Consider the following 23,572-nt stretch of genomic DNA (forward strand, 5'->3'; position numbering starts at 1 on the left):
CTGCAATTTCATCCGACATAAATGGTATCATAAACTTTGCTTATTTTGCTCAAAAATGAAGCTACAAAAGCATTCTGGCTGGTCAACCTAACGCACTCAATAACAGGACAATGGAGAGCAAGAAATGCGAGATTTCATGCGTTACAGTTGCTTCCTACTTCCTTACAATTTCTCATTGATTTGTGGTTGTTCTGCCCCTCCTCACACAGTCCCTCCTGAAACATTTAATAAAAAAAAGCAGGAATTCACCAAAGAAAAGTGTCTCACGACATGTAGTCTCAGCCTCAGACGTCACACCCACGGACCGTTGGCTGAACGTCTGATGCATATGGAAAAATGTCACTGCACAATGACAATTAAAGTCTATTCTAGGTATTCCTCGGCCAATGAAAGCTGCTGTGCCGTCAGTCTGAAGGTCTGGCTACGCGACATGACAAAGTTTTTCATTCTGAATTTGAATGTTTCAGCAGCATGAGACATGAAGCTACCTATAAATACTGAAGCAGGAGAATCTTACTGCCAGAATAGACATTATTATAAACTAGAACATGCAGGGAGCTGAAGCGAAAGGGTTTAGCTGAAGCGAAAGGGTTTACGTGCCAAGTTGCACGGCGGGTCGTGATGAGGGTATATCACAACTGATATAAATGAGTGCGGAATGAAGATAGGTGTCCTCTGGTGCACAGGTGAGCTGTACACGCATCGGCTGTTTTTCACCAGCTTTATCGCAGAAGCCAGACATGGTAGTTACAGCCCGAGATGAAGGGGATGAGAATCGGAAACACCACACGTGTCACCTGACACATTCAAGGAAAAGAGATGCGCATTGACAGAAACAGGCAAAGGTGTCAACTATCACGACTGGGGGTTTCAAAAGAACTACTTTGATTTTATCAGGAATACTTGAAGATAATCTGTGTAATCAGACATGTCTCAAGCTGTGAAATAGAACCGTACAAGAGAAAATGGAGTTTCATGTTGAGTTTCATGTTGTCCTTCAAGGTTTTTTGACCGGTTACAGGGGTGGCTTTTAAGAGCAATTACACATACAGAAGTTCACAACAACACGTCCAAGCAAAAACACCTCCTGTCAGAGTAGACTTAGCGGGAGATTTACATTTGACAGCAAGTGCCAAAGTTTATCTCCTTGCTAATGAGACTGAAACTCAACCTGTGCGTGAGCGTATTTGCGCACTTATACTGTATAAGTCATATACAAGTGTTAATTGCTGACCTGTCATATTAGGCATGGCATTAAAGTTCCCTTACTCAGATCTTAGAATAGCAACACTACAAAAGGCAGCCATTCATTTCTTTCCCTCTTATGCTTCTAGTGTTATATTCCTTCATACACATTTCACATCATGATGACAGGATACACCACAGTTCAGAAGTATGGGGTCGGTAAGATTTATTAAATGTTTTAGGGAGAAGTCTTTTATGCTGACCAAGGCTGCATTTGTTTGATCAAAAGTAAAATAAAAAAATTAAAAAAAAAACAGTAATGGCAAAATTACTACAATTTATAATATTTGAATACATTTTAAAATGTAATTTATTCCTGTGATGCAAAGCAAAATTTTCAGCATCATTACTCCAGTATTTAGTGTCACATGATCCTTCAGAATGTTTATTTGCAAATATTTCTTATCAATGTTGAAAAACCGTTGTGCTGCTTAATATTAACAGTGATGTCAATTTTTCAGGATTTTTTTGATGAATAGAAAAGCTCAATATAACAGCATTTATTTGAAATATATATTTTTTAACAATGTACAAGTCTTTACTATAACTTTTGATCAATTTAATGCATCCTTGCTCAAAAGTATTACATTTTGAAAAGAAAAAAAAATTCTCAAACTTTTAAACAGCAGTGTGTTTCCCGATCAATTCTGGGAAAGCGACTTGGAAACTTTGTCAAAAGAGTCGACTGTGTTTAACTATAAGCAGCTTGCATCTTGGCAAAGTAGTTGGCTACACTACAAGCTACGAACTAATGCGTTTTGTTAGTAGCTTGTGTTGCTAACTATAGAAGCTTGTTTCCACAACATATTCTCAGAAATGCATGATATAAACTTATAATTGCGAGTTAATTCAGAATTGTGATATAAAGTTGCAATTGTGAGTTGTAAAGTCAGAATTGTTTAACGCATTGTTTAACGAATTGAACGCGCGCCGACCGCCACCGGAAGCCAGTTATTTTCGTTTATAAAGTTTTAAATATGTATATTTTTACGACAAAACCGCACGGATTACCCTCGGAAGGCCTTCGTTTATCCCCCTGGAGCCGGATGGATTACTTTTGTGAAGGATGCGTGCACATTTTCGGTCTTGAAGCAGCTGGACCCCATTGCTTCACATTCTAACCACTGAAAGATCTAAGACATTTTCTAAAATAACTGAAAATGTGTTCGTCTGAAAAAAGATTGACATATACATCTCGAACGGCTTGAGGGTGAGTAAATCATGGCTTAAATATCATTTTTGGGCGAACTATCCCTTTAATGCAGATTTGTCTGCTGTTCTTACTACTTTGAGTAATGATAAAGGATGGAGCAAGATTTGTTTTACAAACGTTTGTTGCATCAGTCATTCACTTTAGTGCTCAGCTAACGTATGCACTGTTATTGATACAGTTCCCGCATGTGAACCACAATAAATTTGAAATATACACGTTTGTTGCATGCTGATGGTGAGGAATTAGTTGCAAAATCTCATAATGTACCTCAAAGTGACTAATCGACGTTATCATTACTGCTTTTACAGTGTGTACAATCGCTGAGGCCTGAGGACGCCTCCTGAGCTGAAATTCAGTTATGGTAATGGTCGTTTACTTTCCGACAAGTGCTGTAAGCGGTAGACCAATCACAACAGACTGGGTCGTCTAGCCAATCAGAGCAGAGTAGGCTCACAGAAAGGAGGGATTTAGAAAGACTGAATTATCGGAAAAAGTCATTTGAGAATCACTGAAAAGTGATTCATTGAAAAACAAAGTACCCCTATTATCCTAATTTTAAGATTTTTATCTTATCAATACATAACTACCTGTTGCTTTCTTTCTTTTTTTTTCACGAGTGGAAGTTTTCTAGTACAAAAACAAGTTTTATTTTAATACCTGATGAAAAATCTCAAATAGCTGACAGCCAGTTCAACTTTCATTGCATTACTCGGTGCCTGCAACCACTTTCACTTTTAAGAAAAAAAAACAAAAAAAAACACAAATGGCTACAGCTGTGAGATACTTGAAAGCCATCACTTGAAATGCTGAAAGGAAGGAAAATGCAACTTATAGCACTTTATAGCTCAGTGTGGTTAAAATGTAAGCCACTTCCTGAGTTATAAAAACTCAGAGAACTTCCAAAAGAGTATAAAATCAAAACTACAAATGGAAAAGAGGAAGTAAGGGAACAAAGCTTGAGAGATGGCAATTAACTCCGATTCAACTCTTGTCTCATTCAGATTCCTGAGTCTCCTGCTACCATCTGTGTGGGTAACGCAATGAACTGTGTACAGCTTCAGGCTGTTACCAGTTAATGGTTTGATCCTAGATGCCAACTAACCGTTCAGTCCATTCATGGATCATCTAAAGCATATTGCACACAAATTTGGAACAACACAAGAAAAAATTAAGTATACCACCATTCAAAAGGTTGAGGTTGATATTTTTTCCATTTTTTAAATTATTTTATGCTCATAAAGGTTGCATTTATTTTATTAAAAATACAGTAAAGACAAATATTCTGAAATATTACAATTTAAAATAACCATTTTCTAGTGGAATATATCTTAAAATTTATTTCTGTTATGCAAAGCTGAATTTTTAGCATCACTGCTCCAGTCTTCAGTCAGTGTCACATGATCCAGAAATCATTCTAATATGCTTCTAAAGAAACACTTTATTATTATCAATGTTGAAACCAGTTGTGATACCTAATATTTTTGTGAGGAACATAATTTTTTTCAGAATTCTTTGAATAGAAAGTTCAAAAGGACAGCAATTATTTGAAATCTAAATCTTTTGCGAAATTAAAAATGTCTGTAACACTTACAATACTAGGGGCAGCCCCTAATAGTCGACTAAACATTAGTCGACTAGAACAGGCTTAGTCGACCAAGATTTTATTAGTCGGTTAGTTGCAAAAAAAAAAAAAAAAAAACACAGAAAGTGCCAAAGTCCATGAGGGACAGATTGTAAACAGCGGGTCCTTGTGGTAATTACAGTATGTCAGTAAGTAAACACAAACATTCAACTCATCCATCAACCTGAAACATGGCTTATCATTTGTAACATGCAAGTAGCAACTTTGCATGGCCACTCTCTCTAAAGTTAACCTAGATAAATGTGCGCTATTGGAAGCTAAAATATAGCGGGCTTACTGCATGACATGGAGGCGCCAGCATGATCACTTGCATAGCGGAAACCACTTAAAATGCTCTGTCATTTTTTATATATAACATATCATTCCAAACTGTAAAGGGCCTACTTTTATTTGTGTATGCTCACTATAACAACAAAAAGTGGTGCTTTTGTAAAATAAAGAAAACAGGATGAGCTTTCTGCCATCTCGGTCTCCCTGAACGGCAGTGCGTCACATAAATTAACCGAAACTCAGTATATCCTTGCCTCAAAGACATGAGAAATATATCTATAGAAAGCTTGAAATGTAGAAAACAAACACTCTCTTATGTAATGTGTATATATGTAATTTCTCTTTAAAGGCGCATCCAATATTCTTCGGAGATGGCGAGTCAGCATTGTCAGCTTCATCTTTGCAGCCGATACTGACTCAGAAAACACTAATTCTTAAAAATAAAAAGGTTAATTGTTTATTAATCATTACTTTTGCCAGTGCTTTGCGACAAGCTTTATGCGTGCGCTTGAGTGGTGTGAGGCATATATTCCACCCCCCAGTATATATTTAATTAAATGAATATAAACGTGCGATTAGTCGACTAATGGCATAAACAAACTAGTCGACTAGAAAAATCTTTAGTTGGGGGCAACCCTAAATGTCTCATTATTCAATAGATTAAGTAACAATGAGCAATACATTTGTACAGTATATTACTCTTTGTTAATGTTAGTTAACAAAAATACAACTGTGCATTGTTAATTCATGTTAGCTTAGGGCCATTAAATATTATGAACAGATCCAACTTTAACATTAACCAAATTAACATTATGTAAGATAACTAAATGCTTCAGAAGTACGTTTCATTGAAGTAATGTAGTTAACTAATGTTAATAAATGGAACTTATACCGTAAAGCATTATCAACGTGTATTTACTGATCAATTTAATGCATCCTTTACTGAAAAAAGAAACAATCTTTACAACAATAGTGCAGCTAGAAGGGCCTGCGTTCACAAGCATTACATTCTGGATCACAGATGTTTGCATCTTACCTCGGGAAGGCATCAAAGCAGTAAGTTTTGCGGGTGTCAGGGAAGGCCACACGCAAGCCGGACATGAGGGGAGAGTGAAGGATCACTGCCGCGCACTCGTACCGGGATGCCAGGTCTACCGTCGGCACCGTCCCTATACTCTGACCGTACAGGATGATGTTTTCTGGGGTCACTCCATACCTTCAGAAGGAAAAAAAAAGAAACAACAGCTGTAAATCATCACGTTTCACATCAACAATTCCAAGCGTGGTACAAATCTGGCATCCACGTCTATGTGGGTGAACTCGGCAGAAATAAGTAGCGACACAAACAGCTTGAGCTGTTTACTTTGAATTACACTGGTGTCTATAGCAACAATACGATTTGTGGCAAAATAAATTTCCATCAAGGCATATTATTAGACAATCCAATTGGACAAAATGGCATGTTAGGCCAAAAACAGAGGAGAAATCATTAAAAATAGAAACATGATTTAAACCGACAGCATGGATTCAGACTCCATAAAAAGAACTGAACGAGTCCCTGAGCTTGTGAACTCAGGACTTGGCTAAGCTTTATTTGAAACTTTAAGATGCGCTCAAAGGAAATGCTAGAGGCACTGAGCAAGAAGTCAAGGCTTAGATGGAGAAAGAAAGGAAAAATGCACTTTAGGTTTTTGTTCTCTGACTTTCCCGGCTGATTTTGCAGTCAGGCCTGACATCTGATCAGCGGCAGCGGCCGTGAGGTGTGCACCGGGGTCACCGAAAGAAAGAAAACGTGTTTGACGCCTGACCTCAGATCAGATTTATCATAGGCTTGCCAAGGGCAGGGTGAGACAAGGTAGAGAAACAAAACAGACGTGAGTTGGAAGTCCTCCATCCAAACACAGCGATACAAAAGTGTACCGTGGAGACCGCTGGCTACACAAGCCTCTGAACTGGACTACCCCTGCGAGAGCTGTGGTGAGATTTTATCAGGTAACAGAACATGAGGTCTCCATCTCCCACACAGGCAGAAACCACTCCAGTAAATAAACAACCACCCATGTGACCGAGCTGATAGACACAGTGTGAAATTCAGGCTTGAAAAATCAAGTTTCTGGAGATGAGATGAGAGCCGAGAGAAAACACATCAACGAGGTAACTAATCTCCATCAGGAACAATCCACATTGTGAGTCAGCTAACATTTGGGAAAATGTGTTTGTGAACCATATTGAAAGAACTGGATTTTTTATAAGCATGGCTTATAAACTGAAACCTTATTTAAAGAAATAGTTAAACCAAAGTACTTAAGTAGTAATTATCAATGACTGACATCATATATATGGACTTGTCATGTGACAGCACAAATAATTTAAAATGTTATTCACCAAAAATCTCCCCCTTTAAGCAAGCACTGAAATCAAGTTAATCCATTCAAGTCACTGAGTTGTCAAAGCGCAAGTTGAACTTTTTGACTTAAGGCTTAAGGTAAACAGTAAAATAAGAAGAATAAATAAGATAATATATAATTAAGAAAAATAAATAAACGCATAAATAAGAACATAATTACCACAATCTTCCATAGCCACGAGGGAACAATTTACCAGTTCGCATAAGCCTGTGTTATAATTTTTTTGTTCACCAAGAGTCCGTTCTTCGTACGTTGCTTAGAAGATTCGGCATCTGTCAAATCATCTCCGCTGAATTAAGTGTGATAACTGATCTCTGGCTAATTTGATTCTTCAAATGAATTTGAGGATTTGATTAAAATATCTGGATTAAGTTGTCTGAGATTACCGCGCGTTCTTGTGTTCATTGGAAAGGGTATATGTATCGATACTCTAAACCATGATCAGCAATTCAGCAACTGGCTGGCGGCAAGACAGCAATGTAATGATGACATCATATTAAAAAAAGAACATCACACACCTGACGAAAAACTGGACCCATATAAGGAAACAGCCAAGCGACCAAAACCCACACAAAAGTTACAATAGATAAATTAAATATGTACCTTGTTATATGATTCTCAATTACTTCACGATTTCTAGCATTTGAAAAGGCTGTACATTTTTATTTCAATGGTGTTCTTAGCAATTCATTTAAGTCTTTACTTTTGCTATGACAGCAACTCCAGGATGAGCTTCGAAGAACCTCCCAACCTTGGATCATGCCAAATCGTCAACAATGAAACCCAGCTAATTGAGTAATCCATGTGCGAAATCCTGGTTTGGAACGTGCCAATTGTTTTTCTATGTAAACCCAGGCTAGACGAATGTCTTTAACCGTTGCTCTCGTGTCTTTTTGCAGCATGATAGCATTTCTACTAGGGATGTTAAAGATTAATCGACAATTAAACAGGTTAATCAGTCCACAACATGAGTCATTCTGAATGGCACGTAAATTAGTTCAAGTTCACTTGTGCATTCGCATCATTTTGTGCAGATTTAAATTTGTAGTAATATATTTATTTTCTATATGTCTGATTAAGCTCATATAGGATGCGTTTCTTTGAGTTAAATAACACGCTAGCATAGTGCTCCAGTTTACCGGTATTCATTCAGCGCGCAACTCAAGCAGCAATGCACGGCTAATAATAACTATGATTGGGACTGTCATATTACATAACATGAAAACTATTTTATTTAATCATTGTGAAATCATTGGGTTTGGCTGCCGTCGATTACACGATCCGATGAGCGTACACATTCTGACAAGCACGCATCTGAGGCGGCGTTGGTGACACGTTGTGTTAGTCGTTACATTTGATTATTAAATAAGTAATTTCATTAAATGATCAATCACATCAAAACATCTTACAATCCCACTAGCCCTTTATTTAGATTAAAACCCCTTCATTCATTTGGTGAGGAACATGTCAGTTTGAGCAGCATTTGCAGACCATGTCATGCTGTTGGCCATATGCCACTGCAGCAGACGCATATTGTAGTATTAAGGCTAACGATTAATTAATCGTTCATTTAAACGACGATCAATTGATCAGGGGAATGTGTGAAAATTAACATCCCTAGTTTCTACGCAGCACTCAAGGTAAAAGTAGTTCAACTTGCGTCTTATGTTTTCAAACACAAAAACACATTTTGTGTTCCGCAACAATAGTTTGACAGTTCATGCAAATTACCTAGCACTGTGCCACACATCACGATTTTATTACGATTTAGATTAATCGCACAGCCCTACAAGATTCCTGAATCAACCAGATGCAGTCACAGCATTCAACGGACACAAGAACTTTCCAAATGGAATAAGAATTTAGAACTGAGAAAAAAAAAAAAAGAAAAAAAATGTGAGCAGGAAGTCAGCACACTTGCTACTTCCTAGAAGTGTCCTATACAAATGAATGCAAGGGCATGTCATGGAGTCTTCAGAGAAGTTACAAAGATCCTTGGATGACAGCTGAGACTGGTGTCCCACTAGAGGATCTTCCAGTCATACTTTTCATTTATGTTTGAGGATCAGAGAGTCTGCGTGTTCAGGCATCTCTCAAAGGACCTGCAGGATCTCCTAATTCACTGATCTACCAAGACCCGAGAAAAACACAGCACAAGAAGTTGCTCACAGGAGGTTACAGAGGACAAAATCAACATATTGCTGTCCATCTTACAACTTGCAGAAGACCACCAAGACATTTAACAACACCACTGCTGCAGTGCTGTGTAAACGGAGAGGACAAAAGTTGAACTTTTCGGTGAAAAGTACATGCTGTTATGTTTCGAGAAAAACAGCACGCCACAAAACTCCAGAAGGATGTCAAGCTGGAAAAAACTCAAACAATCATCAGTAAATGCAACAATGACACAAAACACAAGGTTAAGGTCTGTTCACACCAAGAACGATTAAAGCTATATTCTGTTTTTATACTCTGCTATTCTTTAATATTAAGAAAGATTTTTAGAACTACATCTTTATTGTTATCTTTATAAAGAATATAGTTATCGTCCTTGGTGTGAACAGGCCTTTAAACAACAACTACATCACAGAATCAAGAAACTTCATCTTTGCTGAAGGCCCAGATGAAAACAGAAACTCTTGGAGAAGGACGGAACATAGCTGGATATCAGGATTCTGGATGAGTCAAAATTAGTATGGATGAGAAAACGTGCAGTTTGGAAAGGGAACCGGACTCTTTTCAAGCCTCAATATCCTTTGTCACTCATGCACAGACTGCAGATAGAGCTGCTAGTTCATTGTCTGAAAAGAGGAAATGGTAAGTAACATTATATATAGTAAAGTGATACATTATGATACTTTTCTATTCATTGAACACCTTTAGAAAGTACAATGCATTAAGACACGACAAGCAACCAATTTCAGATGCATCAAGAAATGCATTTTAACTTTGGTTACAGTTATTTATATATATATATAAAAAAAATGCATTATAAATACCTTCTACATAAAGGCTTTAAGTGTTAACGAGAACATCCAGGGAAGTTACTTATTCTTATCTGATACTAAAATCACATTTAAGGAAAGATCCAAACATTGATGGTGAGATAGCGAGAACAAGGGTGTGAATAATACCTGAAGGATCTGCCAAAACAAATTCATTTCCAAACACTGAGAAAACATCAGAAATCGATCTGAAAAACTCTTGAAAAGAGGGAAAACTCTTCGAGCCAGGACAAACACGCAGCGTCTAGCACAAACATCCCCTTTTTTTCCTATGTGGAAAACTACTGAAAACACAAGCATGTGCACACAAGCGAAAACACACAAGTTGATGCAAATGCTGTGTTTCCTTAGCCTGAATTAAGGCAATGAGAAATGGCTTGTCCAAACAAGCACCGGGGTCCGATTCCATGGAACAACTGGAACAAAAATCAAATTTCTGTGTTTATAGCCAAAGCGGCACAAACAGCTAGACTTGCAAGTGATTTGCCATGTTTTCCCGAGCTGAAACAATACAAAACCTGAGAGAGAGAGAGCGGGAAAGAGATATGTGTTTTTGTGTGCATATGTTAATCTGGAAGAAAAAAAAAATAGGAGCTCTGTTATTCTGCACAGGACGTACAGCGCACACACAGTAGTCTGTTTCGCGAGACCGTCCTTCCGCCAAAGTAAACATTTACAGATGGATTTTGGGCTGAAATTCGCATGCTGTTGCCAACCCAAAAGGTTTACCCCGAAAATAAGTCACCTCTCGCTTGCTGTGAATGCCCTGCTGGGTTCTCAATGGAAACAGATGCATGTCTATGCCTAACAAATTCTTAAGTAGCTAATCCATATGCATATGAATTATGGATATGCAAATGTCTGATGCTTCAAGTGAGCACTGATATGTGTAATGGAGTAGCAGAGATTACTTACAGGAGGAGTCTAATGTTATCCTATAGAAATGCACAATTGATGGCTATACAAAAGTTGCCTTGCATTCTGGCAAAAACTGTTCGCAAGCAACATTTTTTAGGAGGCTCTTGGCATGAATTGCACAATTGAAAATGAGTTTCCACTTTCAGTTTGGATAAGTAAAGTACTTCATGCTAGAAACATTGTGTCACATGCAAAAAAGCAACATTAACCATACTGTAAGAAATGTTGTTCGCTGTTCTGTATCTTGCACCAGAATTGGACTGAAAAAGGCTGGTTTCGGGAAGTAAAAATCCAATTAATTGTCTCCATAGGGGAATCAACTTTTAACTTTTAAACCTTTAACCTGATTTTCAAATACTTTTTTGCTTCAAATCTAATTTTGTCGAGCTGACTGGCTGGACCACACAACCTGTGGTCACCTTTTCTTAAAGTTTACAGAACTATTGCAGACTATTGCTTTCACAGACAAGTGTTCCATCTAATATAAAGTCAGTGATGTGATATTTTGTTGTTTTGCATACAGGCAGCACCTTTAAATATTTTTATGTTAACACAAAACAACGATGCAACTTGTTTTATTTGCTAAAATCAGCTTAAGTGTATAAAACTTTAAGAACCTCCCTGCACTTGAGCGACATAAAAAATAAAAATAAAAAATCATATCATGACCTCCATCCTTTATGTTGAAAATGGCAAAAGATGAGTTACTATGTCCTCGTTTACACTGTCAGTGAAATGTGACCCAATTCCGATTTTTTGCTCATATGTGACACAGAGCCGATGTGTTATATGACAGTGTAAACAGGAAAAAAACGCATGCATTCGGATATTTCGAGATCGGTTTCAGGCCTCATTCATATGTGGAAATAAATCGGATATGTTCCAATGCGACTGTCATGTAAACAGGCAGATCGGATTTTCTGAGGCATTAGGCAACGTCTCCGCGGTTTAATGATGAGAGAAACCCCGACGTGCATCTGCAAAGGGACGTATGGAGAGGAATGTGAAAAAACGTTGACAACATGTTGTACACAACAAAATTTCGGACCCACTGCTCTTCGTTAAAGCCAATATTTAAACACAATATGCTCCCACCAGTCCTGAGATCTCTCTCACACAATAACTGAAGCATATGTGCAATGATGGCACTTTTCGTCCTCCTTCGCCTCAAAATCATTGTGATGTTTGGCGAACTTCGCATATATCGCAGAGCTAGCATCAAGCATATTTCGCATCCGCCCATCTGTGCAAGAGAATTTAACCCTTTAAGCATGTGCAATGTTTCAGATAGTATGGCAAGTGTAAACACATGAATTGGATATGGGTCACCGTTGAAAGAACGTGTAAATGGACGGTCAAAAAAAAAAATCAAACCTGGCCATCAAGATCTGCAGTGTAAACGAGGCCTATGAGAACAAACGGTTAGAATGTGCACTGAACAAGACTACAAACAACAACAAAAAGTTAACAAGTTGGTGTTAATTTGCTGGTGAAATCCTTCTTAACATGGCCACCCAGCTGTGCAGGATTAGAGGACTTCATGCATCTTCATCCACATGCCATTTTGTCTCTGCAGTAAATGAATGTCACAATGATGTGGTTCAGTGTTCCTCCTAGCTGTGGGTGAAAAGGGCATTTTAATTAGCCGGCATTACTGATAATAACTTGAGCTTTATCCATTACTAATTTTCAGGCAATTCATTAGCTGTCCTTGCACAGACAAAAACTTTATAGCTCCAGTGCACTGTGAGAAGAATCCAAAGCAGTTCAATGCTAGCAAGGTTAAAATTCAGAGACGCTTGTTTAGCCCCTTTCGAACTGTTTTGAAACGATTTTAAGACTTTATTTCACATCATGTGTGATACTGGATCAGTTCCAAATCCATACAGTACTACATACAAGGATAAAGTGTTGATTAATAGATATTCAGTACTAAAAATACTGATATTAATATTGAAAAAATATTGAAAGCAGTGTTAATCCCAAACTCTATTGGAACCAATTCTGAGTTGAATCTCCAATGAATGTGAGAAGCGCTATTTGTATGATTCACAGATAGTCATTGTCTATCCATTGCATTCCAAATCAATCGCAATTGCATTTAGGATGCTGCCTATGTAGGCAGTAGAGAGCAAGGCAGTTCATTCTGTTTTGGAACAGAACTACTGAATACTAAGTAACAAAGTCACAAAGCCTGACATGAGTTTCATTCTAACACGCCAATCCGACTTGCAATTACAAAAAAAAAATACCACAAAACCTCAATCCCACAATTGACACCAAAGACTCAGTTCTAAACTGTCAGGGCATGTTATTCTCTATCACTAGCGGCGCCAGGATTTTGATTGTAGGTGGGCCTCCAGAAAACTGGATGGGCCAGTTAAAATAACTGATTTTTTTTGCTGCTTTTTTAAATACAATTACAATTTAATTTATTGCTTAATAAAATTATAGGCCTATTATTTTTTGTTTATTAACAGCAACAACAGCTGTAAAGATGAAGTTGACGATCGCCATCTCCATATAGTGAACGCGCCTATAGAGAGAAATGCACATCCAGGGGTGCGTTTCCCGAAAGCATCGTTGGCCAACTATGGTCGCAAGTTCCGTCGTTACCAATAGAGTTCAATGGACATTGCGATCATAGTTGGATAACGATGCTTTCGGGAAACGCACTCCTGGATTACATAATCAGAGAGTAGCCTTTTTCTTTTCGTTTTAAATTGTTAAAAGACATTTCAAGCTTTCTTAAGATATATTTCATGTCTGTGAGGCATACGTTGAGTTTCGTTACGTTAGGATGAGATGCGCTCCTGTTCACGAGCAATGCAAGAAAGCGCGCGGGCGCCTCCATGATTTTATTGTCTGCTATATTTTCTTCTTATTTATTAAATCCAATTGGCAATTGGTTGATAAAAAAATTATTAAAATTAAGATACAATTTATACAAAACGAAAAGTGGTCAAAATCATGTCTGACCCACATCTCTCGATATATTGCGCATCCTATCTTACTCGTGCCGTGCGTTCACTTTTCATAATCAACATAGATGAAAATAACATTATAATATTTTAACAAATATTAAACTAAATGAGCTTATTTAATGGCTACAACACATATAGTAGGCCTACAGACTCTCTATTTGTACAAATTGCTGCACATTCATTTTATTCTGAATTTTGCACGCATAAGTTGAAAGGCATTTGTTTGCATGCATAGTAAAACATATCTGCAACATTTATCAAGTTCACTGATAATTATGCGTTAATTATTATCTTAATGAATAATGTAACAAGGACGAAGCATGTAAACTGCGTTGTTTGTTTAGAATGGAATGGATCGCAAATAGATCCGAATGAAGAAACGTACAAAACCATAGTAGAAAATGGATGGGCCCGGACCTAAAATGGGTGGGCCCAGGCCCACCCGGGCCCAATGGTAGCGCCGCGGCTGTTCTCTATGCTCAAGAAAACGACTGCACCCATCTAACACAAGCAGTAAATGTTCGGTAATACAGCGTGACATACATGCTTTCACCTGTCTGTGTGTTGGCAGTAAGAAACGGCTGTTTTAAGAGCATGTCCTCTGACCTCAAGTGTCTCTTTAAAGAGACACTCCACATGTAAATGTTGCAAAAAGGTTTAATTTATTGCATTTACAAGCTCCCAAAGCACTTTAAAATCCTTTCACTGCTTTCCTGCGCAGTCAGGAGTGACCTACCAACACCAGCTTACCTCAGGTTCATGAGATTACTTCTCACAATGGAGTCGTCAAACACCACACAGATGCAATAAAATGCAAATATTCTAGCAAATTTGAATTTGCCTTCCTGGTTAAAAAAAAAAGAAAAAAAAAGGGATAGTACACCCAAAAGGTGAAAATTCTGACATCATTTACTCCCGCTCATGCCATTCTAAAGTTTTTTTGAAGAATGTCTCAGAAGGTTGTCGACTATACAATAAGTCAATGGGGTCCAAACGTTCTTAAAAATACCTTAACAGAAGTAAAAAAACAAAACAAAAAAATATTATACACACAACATTTATTTTCTAACTCATGTCAAAATTAAAATGCTAATACGATGCATAAAATCAAGATGTAAACTGAAATCATTTCTTTTTTTCCCCTCAATAACTATTGATTTATTTAAGAACACAGTTCTTGGAACGTCTAGAATCACAAAATGAATCCTATTTAAATATATAAATTCTCCTGTATCAGTACAGTTTCTCATAATTAAAGCAGAAATACTTAAATCATCTTAGTCTACATGGGGGGGCATTTCAATATTGTGTTGGACAACGAAGGGCCTTTGAGTAAAAAAGGTTGAGAACCACTGCTATAGAGTAATACAACCACCAAAATATCCATCATAAGCTAGCTGGAATTCATTTCAAAATGCTTCCGTAATAAAGAGCATAAACAGAAGTTTCATCCTAGTTTTGTCCAGGAGTCACAACTGAAAATCAGCAGCCGACACAGGAGGCCCAATCAGAGCTGAATCGAATCAAAGCTGATTTTCCTAACCTCAGGTCCTCAAGAGTGTTATTCCAGCATCCGGACTATAAGAGACGCCTGCGTGAGCATGCAGGTGTAGTTAGCATGCAGTCGGCAACAGAAACGTATTCACAGAACTGGGAAGGACTACAAGAAGTGAAGGAAGCAAATTTAAAAGGATCAGTGAAGAGAGCCGAACTATGGTAAATACTGCGTAGGTGTGAAAAGCAGAGGGAGGACGAGCCAGATTTTACGGCTGCCATGTCTGTCACACAAACCCCGGGCAGTTAAAAATGAGTCCAAGCTTCACTGCAGAACACACTTGCTTCCTTTCTCAGCTCAACCCTCACACTGTGATGCAAGCTTCTTACAAACCATTTCTCAGTCATAAGCTTCATTGACAGACTGGTAGATCAATCAGACGGAGATACAGCCGCGCATCTCAGCGGGTGAGCAGTTATTAGCCCTGCTGACTCAAAACACAACATCCGACTAGCTTGAAAGTAGTCTGTGGTGGCCTCTTGAGGTCTTTGAGACCACTGAGCTACTTCTCACACTGAAGAACTGATAATCTACTGTCCTTCTTTGATCTGGTCTAAACATTTACCTCAGCAAATGCCAGTTGTTATGTTGAGGGGTTTAATTACACTTAAAAAGACTTGCAAAATAAAAGTAAGGTCAGACTCAGAACAGTATTTTCACTGAATATAAATATTTTATCCCCCTCACTAAAGCTGCCCCATAGCTTGCTGCAAGGATTACTTTGTGTGCCAACCTTACCTGGAAGTCTGCATCACCCTGGCTCCCACCACAAAGAAAAGAAAAAAAGAAGGATTTTCCCATTAGCTTTTGTATTATCGTAAGATATGATTGTTACGCATTTTGTTTATCAAGATAATCATAAAAAAAAAATTTAAAAAAAAAATTCAACAAATATTACGAATTTAAGCCTAAATACAATACAAAGCTAAAATTAGGCTATAAACGAAATACACCAAGGTTGAACGACTTCAATATTACCATCATTAAGCATCTGACAACTTGTAATATTTATTTAAAATCTACAAGTTGGAAAGTTTGATCTAAAATAGTTTAAAATAGTAAGTGCACGATTATAAACACAATAAGGCTATGAAAGTAGACTAGCGAGTAGATAAGTTTACCTGTCGTAATGACGTTTCAGACAGCCTCTGTAGTCCTATTTATCCACGTTAGAAACTTTTTTCAAGATATAAACGCTTAAATCACGAGTGGAGTCTTACTGATGTACTGTGTGTCATAGAAAACGTGGAAATTTCTTGAGTTTGTGTAAACTACAGGCCTTATTTTAGGCTTTTAACCAAAAAAAAAAAAAAAATCCCCAAAACATTGGGATGATGGAACTGGAAGTTCAAAAATGGAAACTCGTTTCCAGATTTTAGGACTCATTCCCACAGCACTCAGTAGGGACACAAATATATTATATATAAGAATATAGTTCACCCAAAATAGAAAATTCTCTAATCTATAACCGCATTTCCACCACAGGAACTTTCCCCAGGTACTAGGAACTTTGTGGTGGTACTCTAAATGAAAAGTCTAAATGAAGTTCCAGGTAAAAATTTCCCTCTCAGAAAGTCCCTGCTTTGCGAGGTAGTAGCCTACTTTTTCAAAGTTCAGGAACTTTCGGGGGTGGGACTTAAGCATTGAACATGCTGATTGGTTGAGTTCATGCCGCATTTTGATTGGTTGACTGCGTTCAGTCCTACGTCACCGGACTAATTGGCCTAATCTTCACGGTACATTAGACTGCAGTGAAAACGCAGAAAGCAACAGGTCTGGGGGAGAAAAGTTCCTGGGACAAACTGTTCCAGGAAATTTCGGTGGAAACGCGACTTAGCTTTCATTTACTCATCTATGTAATTCCAAAACTGTATGACTTTTTCCATTTGTAGAAGAACACAAAAGATGATATTTTGTAGAAATAATATCGGTCCATTCAATGAAAGTCAATGGTTTGTTTTGGAACCCAAAATTCTTCAAAATATCTTTTGCATTCAGGTTTGAAATAACATGAAGATTAAATAATATATTATAATTTTTAAGTGAACTATCCCATTTACAGTATAAAACAACTCAGACTGTTTGTGCGGTTATTCTGTTCTTATTTCAGAAGGACACAAAAGAAACATCTAAGAGTAAGACAACCGTTTAGCCATCACCTCGATTTCATTTTGAATCTGAGAGCATGACCGACCCCTAACAGATGAGGGCGAGACGTCAGAAAAAAGTCAATAGGACAACCCCAACTAAAATTGAGTTGTTTCGAGTCAGCTAGTTGGGTGCTGCCTTGAGCTCAAAGTAATTTAATAGAAGCACATTTCTCCTTTTCTATTTGGTTGGTGCAAAACAATCTAAGTCCATCACACCACTGAAACTACCCTTGTAAGTTTGCCGCCGTTTTTATTGGAAGGTTCTAGTGACCGGCTGCTCCTCTTATCATTTGGGATTTACTGCTTTGCTGTAAACGGTTTACTAGTAGGAGCCCCATGTCCTGTGTTCAAAGGGAGAAAAACCTTAATCTGAAATGGGAAAGCGGGATGGGGAGCCATGGACCATGTAAGTCTCAGACTCAAGCTTATCCGATAAATCGTACCGGTGAACGTTCTGATTAAAAATGCTGTCCGTCCTCCTGGGAATTATGAAAAGATGTCGCTCTGAAATTAACTGGCAGGCATGGAAAAACGGCACGCAATGAATAGGCACACACCTACCCATTCTTTAGAGACATTAGGGGAGGGGCTGGGATAATGGGAAAATGTCTGCGAAAATGCTGATCCAGTGACTGGAGTGATAGACAGGGCAGGGTCTCCACGGAAACGGAAGATCATTCACTCCTGGGTATAAGTTTGAAGTCAGAATTACTATTGCTTATACTTGGGGATCTGAAATCCCAAACCCCCAAAATAAAGAAGGGGGGCAAAAAAATAAAAAAAAATAAAATCTACTCTTGACTGAATAACTTTAGTAACTTTAAGGATTATTCATATTAAATTAATACAGTGAAGACTATGCAGTTATTTTACATTTGATTAAACTACTGTTAAACCAATCTAAAAAACATGAAAAGCACTGTTTATTTCATATGCATGTTTGTTCTATTGTATTTATTTGTGCTATTGCTCATAATTTGATTATTTGTTCTTATTTCTTCACTGACTGTTCTAAGTGGGCAGGGTTATGATTTTCGGTTATTTTAAGGTGTCATTGTTTCAGTGTAATAGTATATTTAAGTACTGAGTAATATTAAGCAACTACATGTACTTACTATATGGTTAGGGTAGGATTAGGATTTGGTTGAGGGTTAATTGCATGTAATTATGCATCATTTATTGATATTACTAGGGTAAGTACATGTAACAAGGACACTGTAAAATAAAGTGTTACCTGATTTTCTACTTGCAGACAAGGAGGGACCTATAGACCAAAACATCAGAGAGAATTGCCAAGAATTACCAGTAAGCAACCACCAAGAAAACCTTTTCAACCACAAAGTAACATTCTACTCAGCATCCTAGCATAGTGGCAGAGTTTTGCATTGGCAAAACACTCACATTTTCTTCAGAAAATATAAAACTCTAGTTGCTTTTAATATTTTATTTTAATATTTTAAATGTTTCATTCCGGACTGCTAAATGGGCACGAAATATCCCAGAATTCAAGAAAAGTGTAAAAATCGATCTGTCCAAGAGTGCACCATTGATCAGCCATGCAGATCATTTTCAGGGCAGGGCTGTCAGCAAAGAGGAAGGTTAAAATAGTCAAACTGAGAGACCAGTGCACACACTACACAGTAATTACAGAGGAAAATATGCCTTTAAAACACATTCTAGTGAAAGGGGAAACAGAATTTAAAAGGAAAGAGTAGCAAGTTATTTCCTTTTAAAACCTTCCTCGAATATAATAACAGGGAAATTGACCAAGAAATATTGCAAGAAATATTTATTAACAGAAACTGCCTAAGGACTGCGCGACATGCAAACAATTTGCCTTGAAATAAATGCAGTTTCAACATAGGCAGTTGAAACAGTAACCTTGAAGGTTGAAGGTAAATAAATCAAAGAAATGAACATTTTGGGGCTGTATGCTTTTTTTTTTTTTATAGCATTACGCATTCTGAGTGGATCTTATGGTTCGATACGAGCATCATAAAATCATTAAGTGGAAAAATACTGTTTTATTTGCATATAGCTTCAGGAAAAGCTTGATCGACATCTTGGTGTCCTTAACACAAGGACATAAAACAGCATATAACAGCAAACTCGCCTAGCTAATCTGCTCACTGTGTCTATGTAACTTCATGTTCTTTTCTAATAAGAACACTATTGTATTCAGACTACATTGGAGCATACAATGTACGTGCTGTAATCATGGCGTTGTCCTCTAAAACCTTTTAGACTCATTTCATTCTCCCAAGCTCTGGGGCTACAACAGTAGCAAAGCTGAATAAAATGTGCACACGTGTGGAAGTGCCATAACTCCAAGGCAACTGTCGCATTTCCAGTGAAAGCCTCCAAGTTGCAGCAATTTGTCCCATCACAAACTAGAGAAATTAGGAACCACTGCCTTAGGACTGCATGAAATGCAAAACAAAGCAATGAGAATTAAATGGACAAAGATTTTTTCTATAGTGCTTTTTTAAATAATAGTTTGATAACACCAACAACTCTTCAGAAATCAGTAGCTCGACCAATACTGATGAACAATTACAAGGTATAAATCATAAGGTAGCTAATTTCTAAAAATCTTAACAGTGTAGTAGCAAAAAGAAATCAGAAATAGGGTGGAAACTAATCAGGTAAAGTAACTTTTGGGAAGAAAATACGATACAAAAGTGAAAAATGTGGCAATATTCAGCTACTTTTCTTACCTTTTAATCTTTAGCACTAGACTCAACCATAGCCCTGGACTTGCAGGTAACAGACCGAGTCTCAGAATTTGCCATCCAACATCTCGCGGCAGCTCTGTCTGGTTCATTAGGTGCACTGTAAATAATTCACACCGAGAAGGAGAAAGACAATGGGAGTGCTACGGCGAAACCTGCACTGTCAGGCTGAATTTAATGAACACTTTAAGTTTTAAAACTGTTATGGGGAACATTTTTTCCTTTTTCTGATGACTTTAGCAAAGTTTAATTGATGCACTTTTTGCCTCTGAAAAGTTAATTTATTACGTGCATAAACCCCTGCTACCCCGCACACACCTGGACAGTAACAAGCAGGTGCAGAGAATACAGACAATATTATCGGCTGAGGAGGGTCGTAAGACTGAAACACTGCTGACTGAACGAAAAAGACATTTCACAAGTTACTTCTAGACCATAAACTGCAACAGATTAATGGTAAGAAACACAAAATTATGGTTTTACAAACTGCTCACCATACTAAGGCTGGAGAAAATGCTCCCAACAGGCCACGGCATTCAAAAAGCACAAAAAAAGGATATTCCTCTGGACTGTCCAAGTAATTCTGCCTATTTGAAATGCATTACGTTCCATAAACAGAAAAGGACTTGCCAATGCACAATGGACCAAACACAGGCCAGAAACCCCAGGAGGAAGCGCAGAGGAGGTAAATGACACATTAAAAAGTCAAATCCTTTGCGCATTATCTTACTTGAGCAAACACCCCGGATAAATCCGGGCAAATGTTTGGAAGGAGAAAATGGCCTCAAAAAGGTGCCAGGTGCTGATATGGTAATACTTAAAACAGATTAGCATTAAAAATGTACTGAGAGCCATGTTCTCAGTTTAATGAGTTTTAATTTATTCAAATGAGTTTGAAGGCTTCCACCTTTGCATTGAATACAAAAATAACAGTTCAACTTCAGATTATTAAACTTTAAACTTGTAATGGAGGATGTAAATTACTAAGCATCATTGTAATGCCAAAATATTAAAATATATAAAAAATACTTTATCATCATGTAACTCATACAGCATAGGTTTTGCTAGACACGAATGGCAAATCATACGGCTTATTGATGGCCGAGTATTACTCCAAGCTATGGACTACCAGCTTTCTTTCAAATTACATTTCTTAAAAAAAAAAAAAAAAAGCTCTATCCAATAACATTGGAGAACTGATAAAACAATTTCAAAATGCCACAATCAGCGGGCAGCACTGAGGGTCCTCGGACTGTTGTTTCTGGCATTCACCTAATATTAAACTCATTTCACAATCCAATAGGTTTTAAATTACTCTGTCAACTCTGAAATACAGTTCAGTGTGATTATGATCTTTGCATCAGCAAATAAACATGACATTAACATCTATAGCAAATGTTTGCACATCCTGTGGAATCTACAAAGAATGCCATTACTTACTACTGTTACACTAGCGAACATACAACAGACTCCGACTTAATGCATCCTGTCAGATAGGGCTGGGCAATTTTTCAGATTTTTTCAATTAATTCGAATTTAATGTTTTGCCACGATTGTATTATTTTTAAATTGAGAAAACGCAGTTTTGAATTAAAATGTTAGCCAATGTTACAATTAGACATGCTGACAATACGGCAGTTGATGGACCCCATTGACTGGGAGTTTTTTTCATGAGAAGTTCTCCTCTGCGTACAAATACGAAATAATCCAAGCAATTATTAGTGAATGAGACCCAATGTCTACTTTTTGACAAAGAAATGCTTAGCAGTTTTCTTTCTTTCTTTGCATTATTTATGAGCATATAGGATATGTTTAAGATCAGTTTATACAATATTTGCCTTCATATTTCATGCCTATTTTCTGCAAAGACATTTAACAACAAGCCATGTTTAGCACTTCAGGTGTGGTGCACTTGGAATATAACTTGTTTAATGGTAAATGAAGAGAATGTAACTTGAATCATATTGTAGTTCTGTTTTTAAGATGAGAAGTTAAACATTTAATTGTTAACTGGTCAATCGTTCAGAAAAGGAAATCGAGATTTTATTTTTTTGCCACATCGCCCAGCCATAATGTCAGATTATCATATACTTTCAAAACGCAGTACATCACCAGATCAATTATGAATTATGAACTATGAATAGTGGAAGGTTAAAATGAGCCAAACTGAAGGGTTGCGCGTGCCCCCAGCTCGATTTTTTGGGGATTTTAATATGCAAATTACACATTTCTGAGCGCTTTATTATACAGAAATTTGCTGTTGTTGCTAAAACAACACGCTCGCCAGATTGTTTATCTAAATAGCCCTATGTTGTTAGAAATTACTGTTTACCAGGTATGCGGCGCATCCCATGCAACAAGAGATTAACACCAGGGCTCCAGATTAACTTTTCCACTTGTTGCACTGGTGCTACCAACTTTCTCAGTTGGTCGCACCAGCATATGATTTGGTCGCACCTTTTTTTTTTGCTACATGCCATGGGATTAATCAATGCATGCTGATGAATAGTGGTCTTAATCTGCATACCCTAATTTTGCACTGATGTAAAAAGACTGACAGTGACAAGACCTCATGTTAGCAAAATGTTTTAATCTTTTAACAAAAAAAAAAAAAAAAACTATTTAAAAAAACCATGCATGTTCTTTAATGTTTGATTATAATTTTACTGTCTTCACATAGGGATGGGAATTGATACGATTTTATCAATAATAATGCCACTGACGATTCTGATTATCGATACGATTCTTTAACGATTCTCTTGTCGATTCTTGATGGCACTGTGTGGAAAAATGTAGTCATATGCTTTTCAAAAAAACAAGTGGTTTTATTTATTTTAAAGCTTAAGCTTGAGAAAGCAAACTGTACTTTTTATGTAATTTATGTAATAAATAGAACCTTACTGTAAAGTGTTACTGATTAGTTATACACCATTTCAGACGTCTCCTGAGTTCACTGTTGGAAAGATCAGTTGTTTTAACCATTCATTCAAATGAATCGGTTCAAAGGAGTCATTAGTTCGCGAATTGGACGTGTCATGCGCGTTGTGTGATTATCCCAGCAGTTAGGACATGGACATCCAAGATTTCTGTCAACACAGAAAACATTTCATCACTGGATAGTTTTTTTCGTTTAATTAAAGTGTTGTTTTATGTCAGCTGAATGTCCGGAACGCTTTTCAGAGAAGATAAGGCAACTTATTTAGCACAATTCACACCAGCGGTAACGTTAATTCAGGAAAAAAAAAATGCTCCACATGAAACTTTGGTCTTCCGACCTTTTACCACCGTGTCGATTTATTTTGACTAATATGTGCGAGGGAGAGAGAGCAAGACAGCGCTTAGTTTGGAGACGGTGAAGTCTTGTTTACACTTTCGCCTGGCTCCGAAGAGAGAGAGTGCGCGCGCGACCGGCTTTCTCTCTCTCTGCTCGTTCTTTCAGTTAAACATGCG

The 23,572-nt window shown here is 37.4% G+C and overlaps 1 protein-coding gene across 1 annotated transcript in view; it reads right to left on the reverse strand.

Moving 5' to 3' along the window:
- The window catches only part of abhd17c (abhydrolase domain containing 17C, depalmitoylase), a 44,041-nt gene that overhangs the window by 14,722 nt on the left and 5,747 nt on the right, over positions 1–23,572 (reverse strand). Inside the window, exon 2 of the mRNA XM_084405299.1 lies at positions 5,407–5,586. Within this exon, the coding sequence (XP_084261425.1) occupies positions 5,407–5,586 (180 nt within the window). The remainder of the gene's footprint in view (positions 1–5,406; positions 5,587–23,572) is intronic.

The sequence above is a fragment of the Rutilus rutilus genome, assembly GCF_951802725.1.
Source record: "Rutilus rutilus genome assembly, chromosome: 3".
Classification (NCBI taxonomy): domain Eukaryota; kingdom Metazoa; phylum Chordata; class Actinopteri; order Cypriniformes; family Leuciscidae; genus Rutilus; species Rutilus rutilus.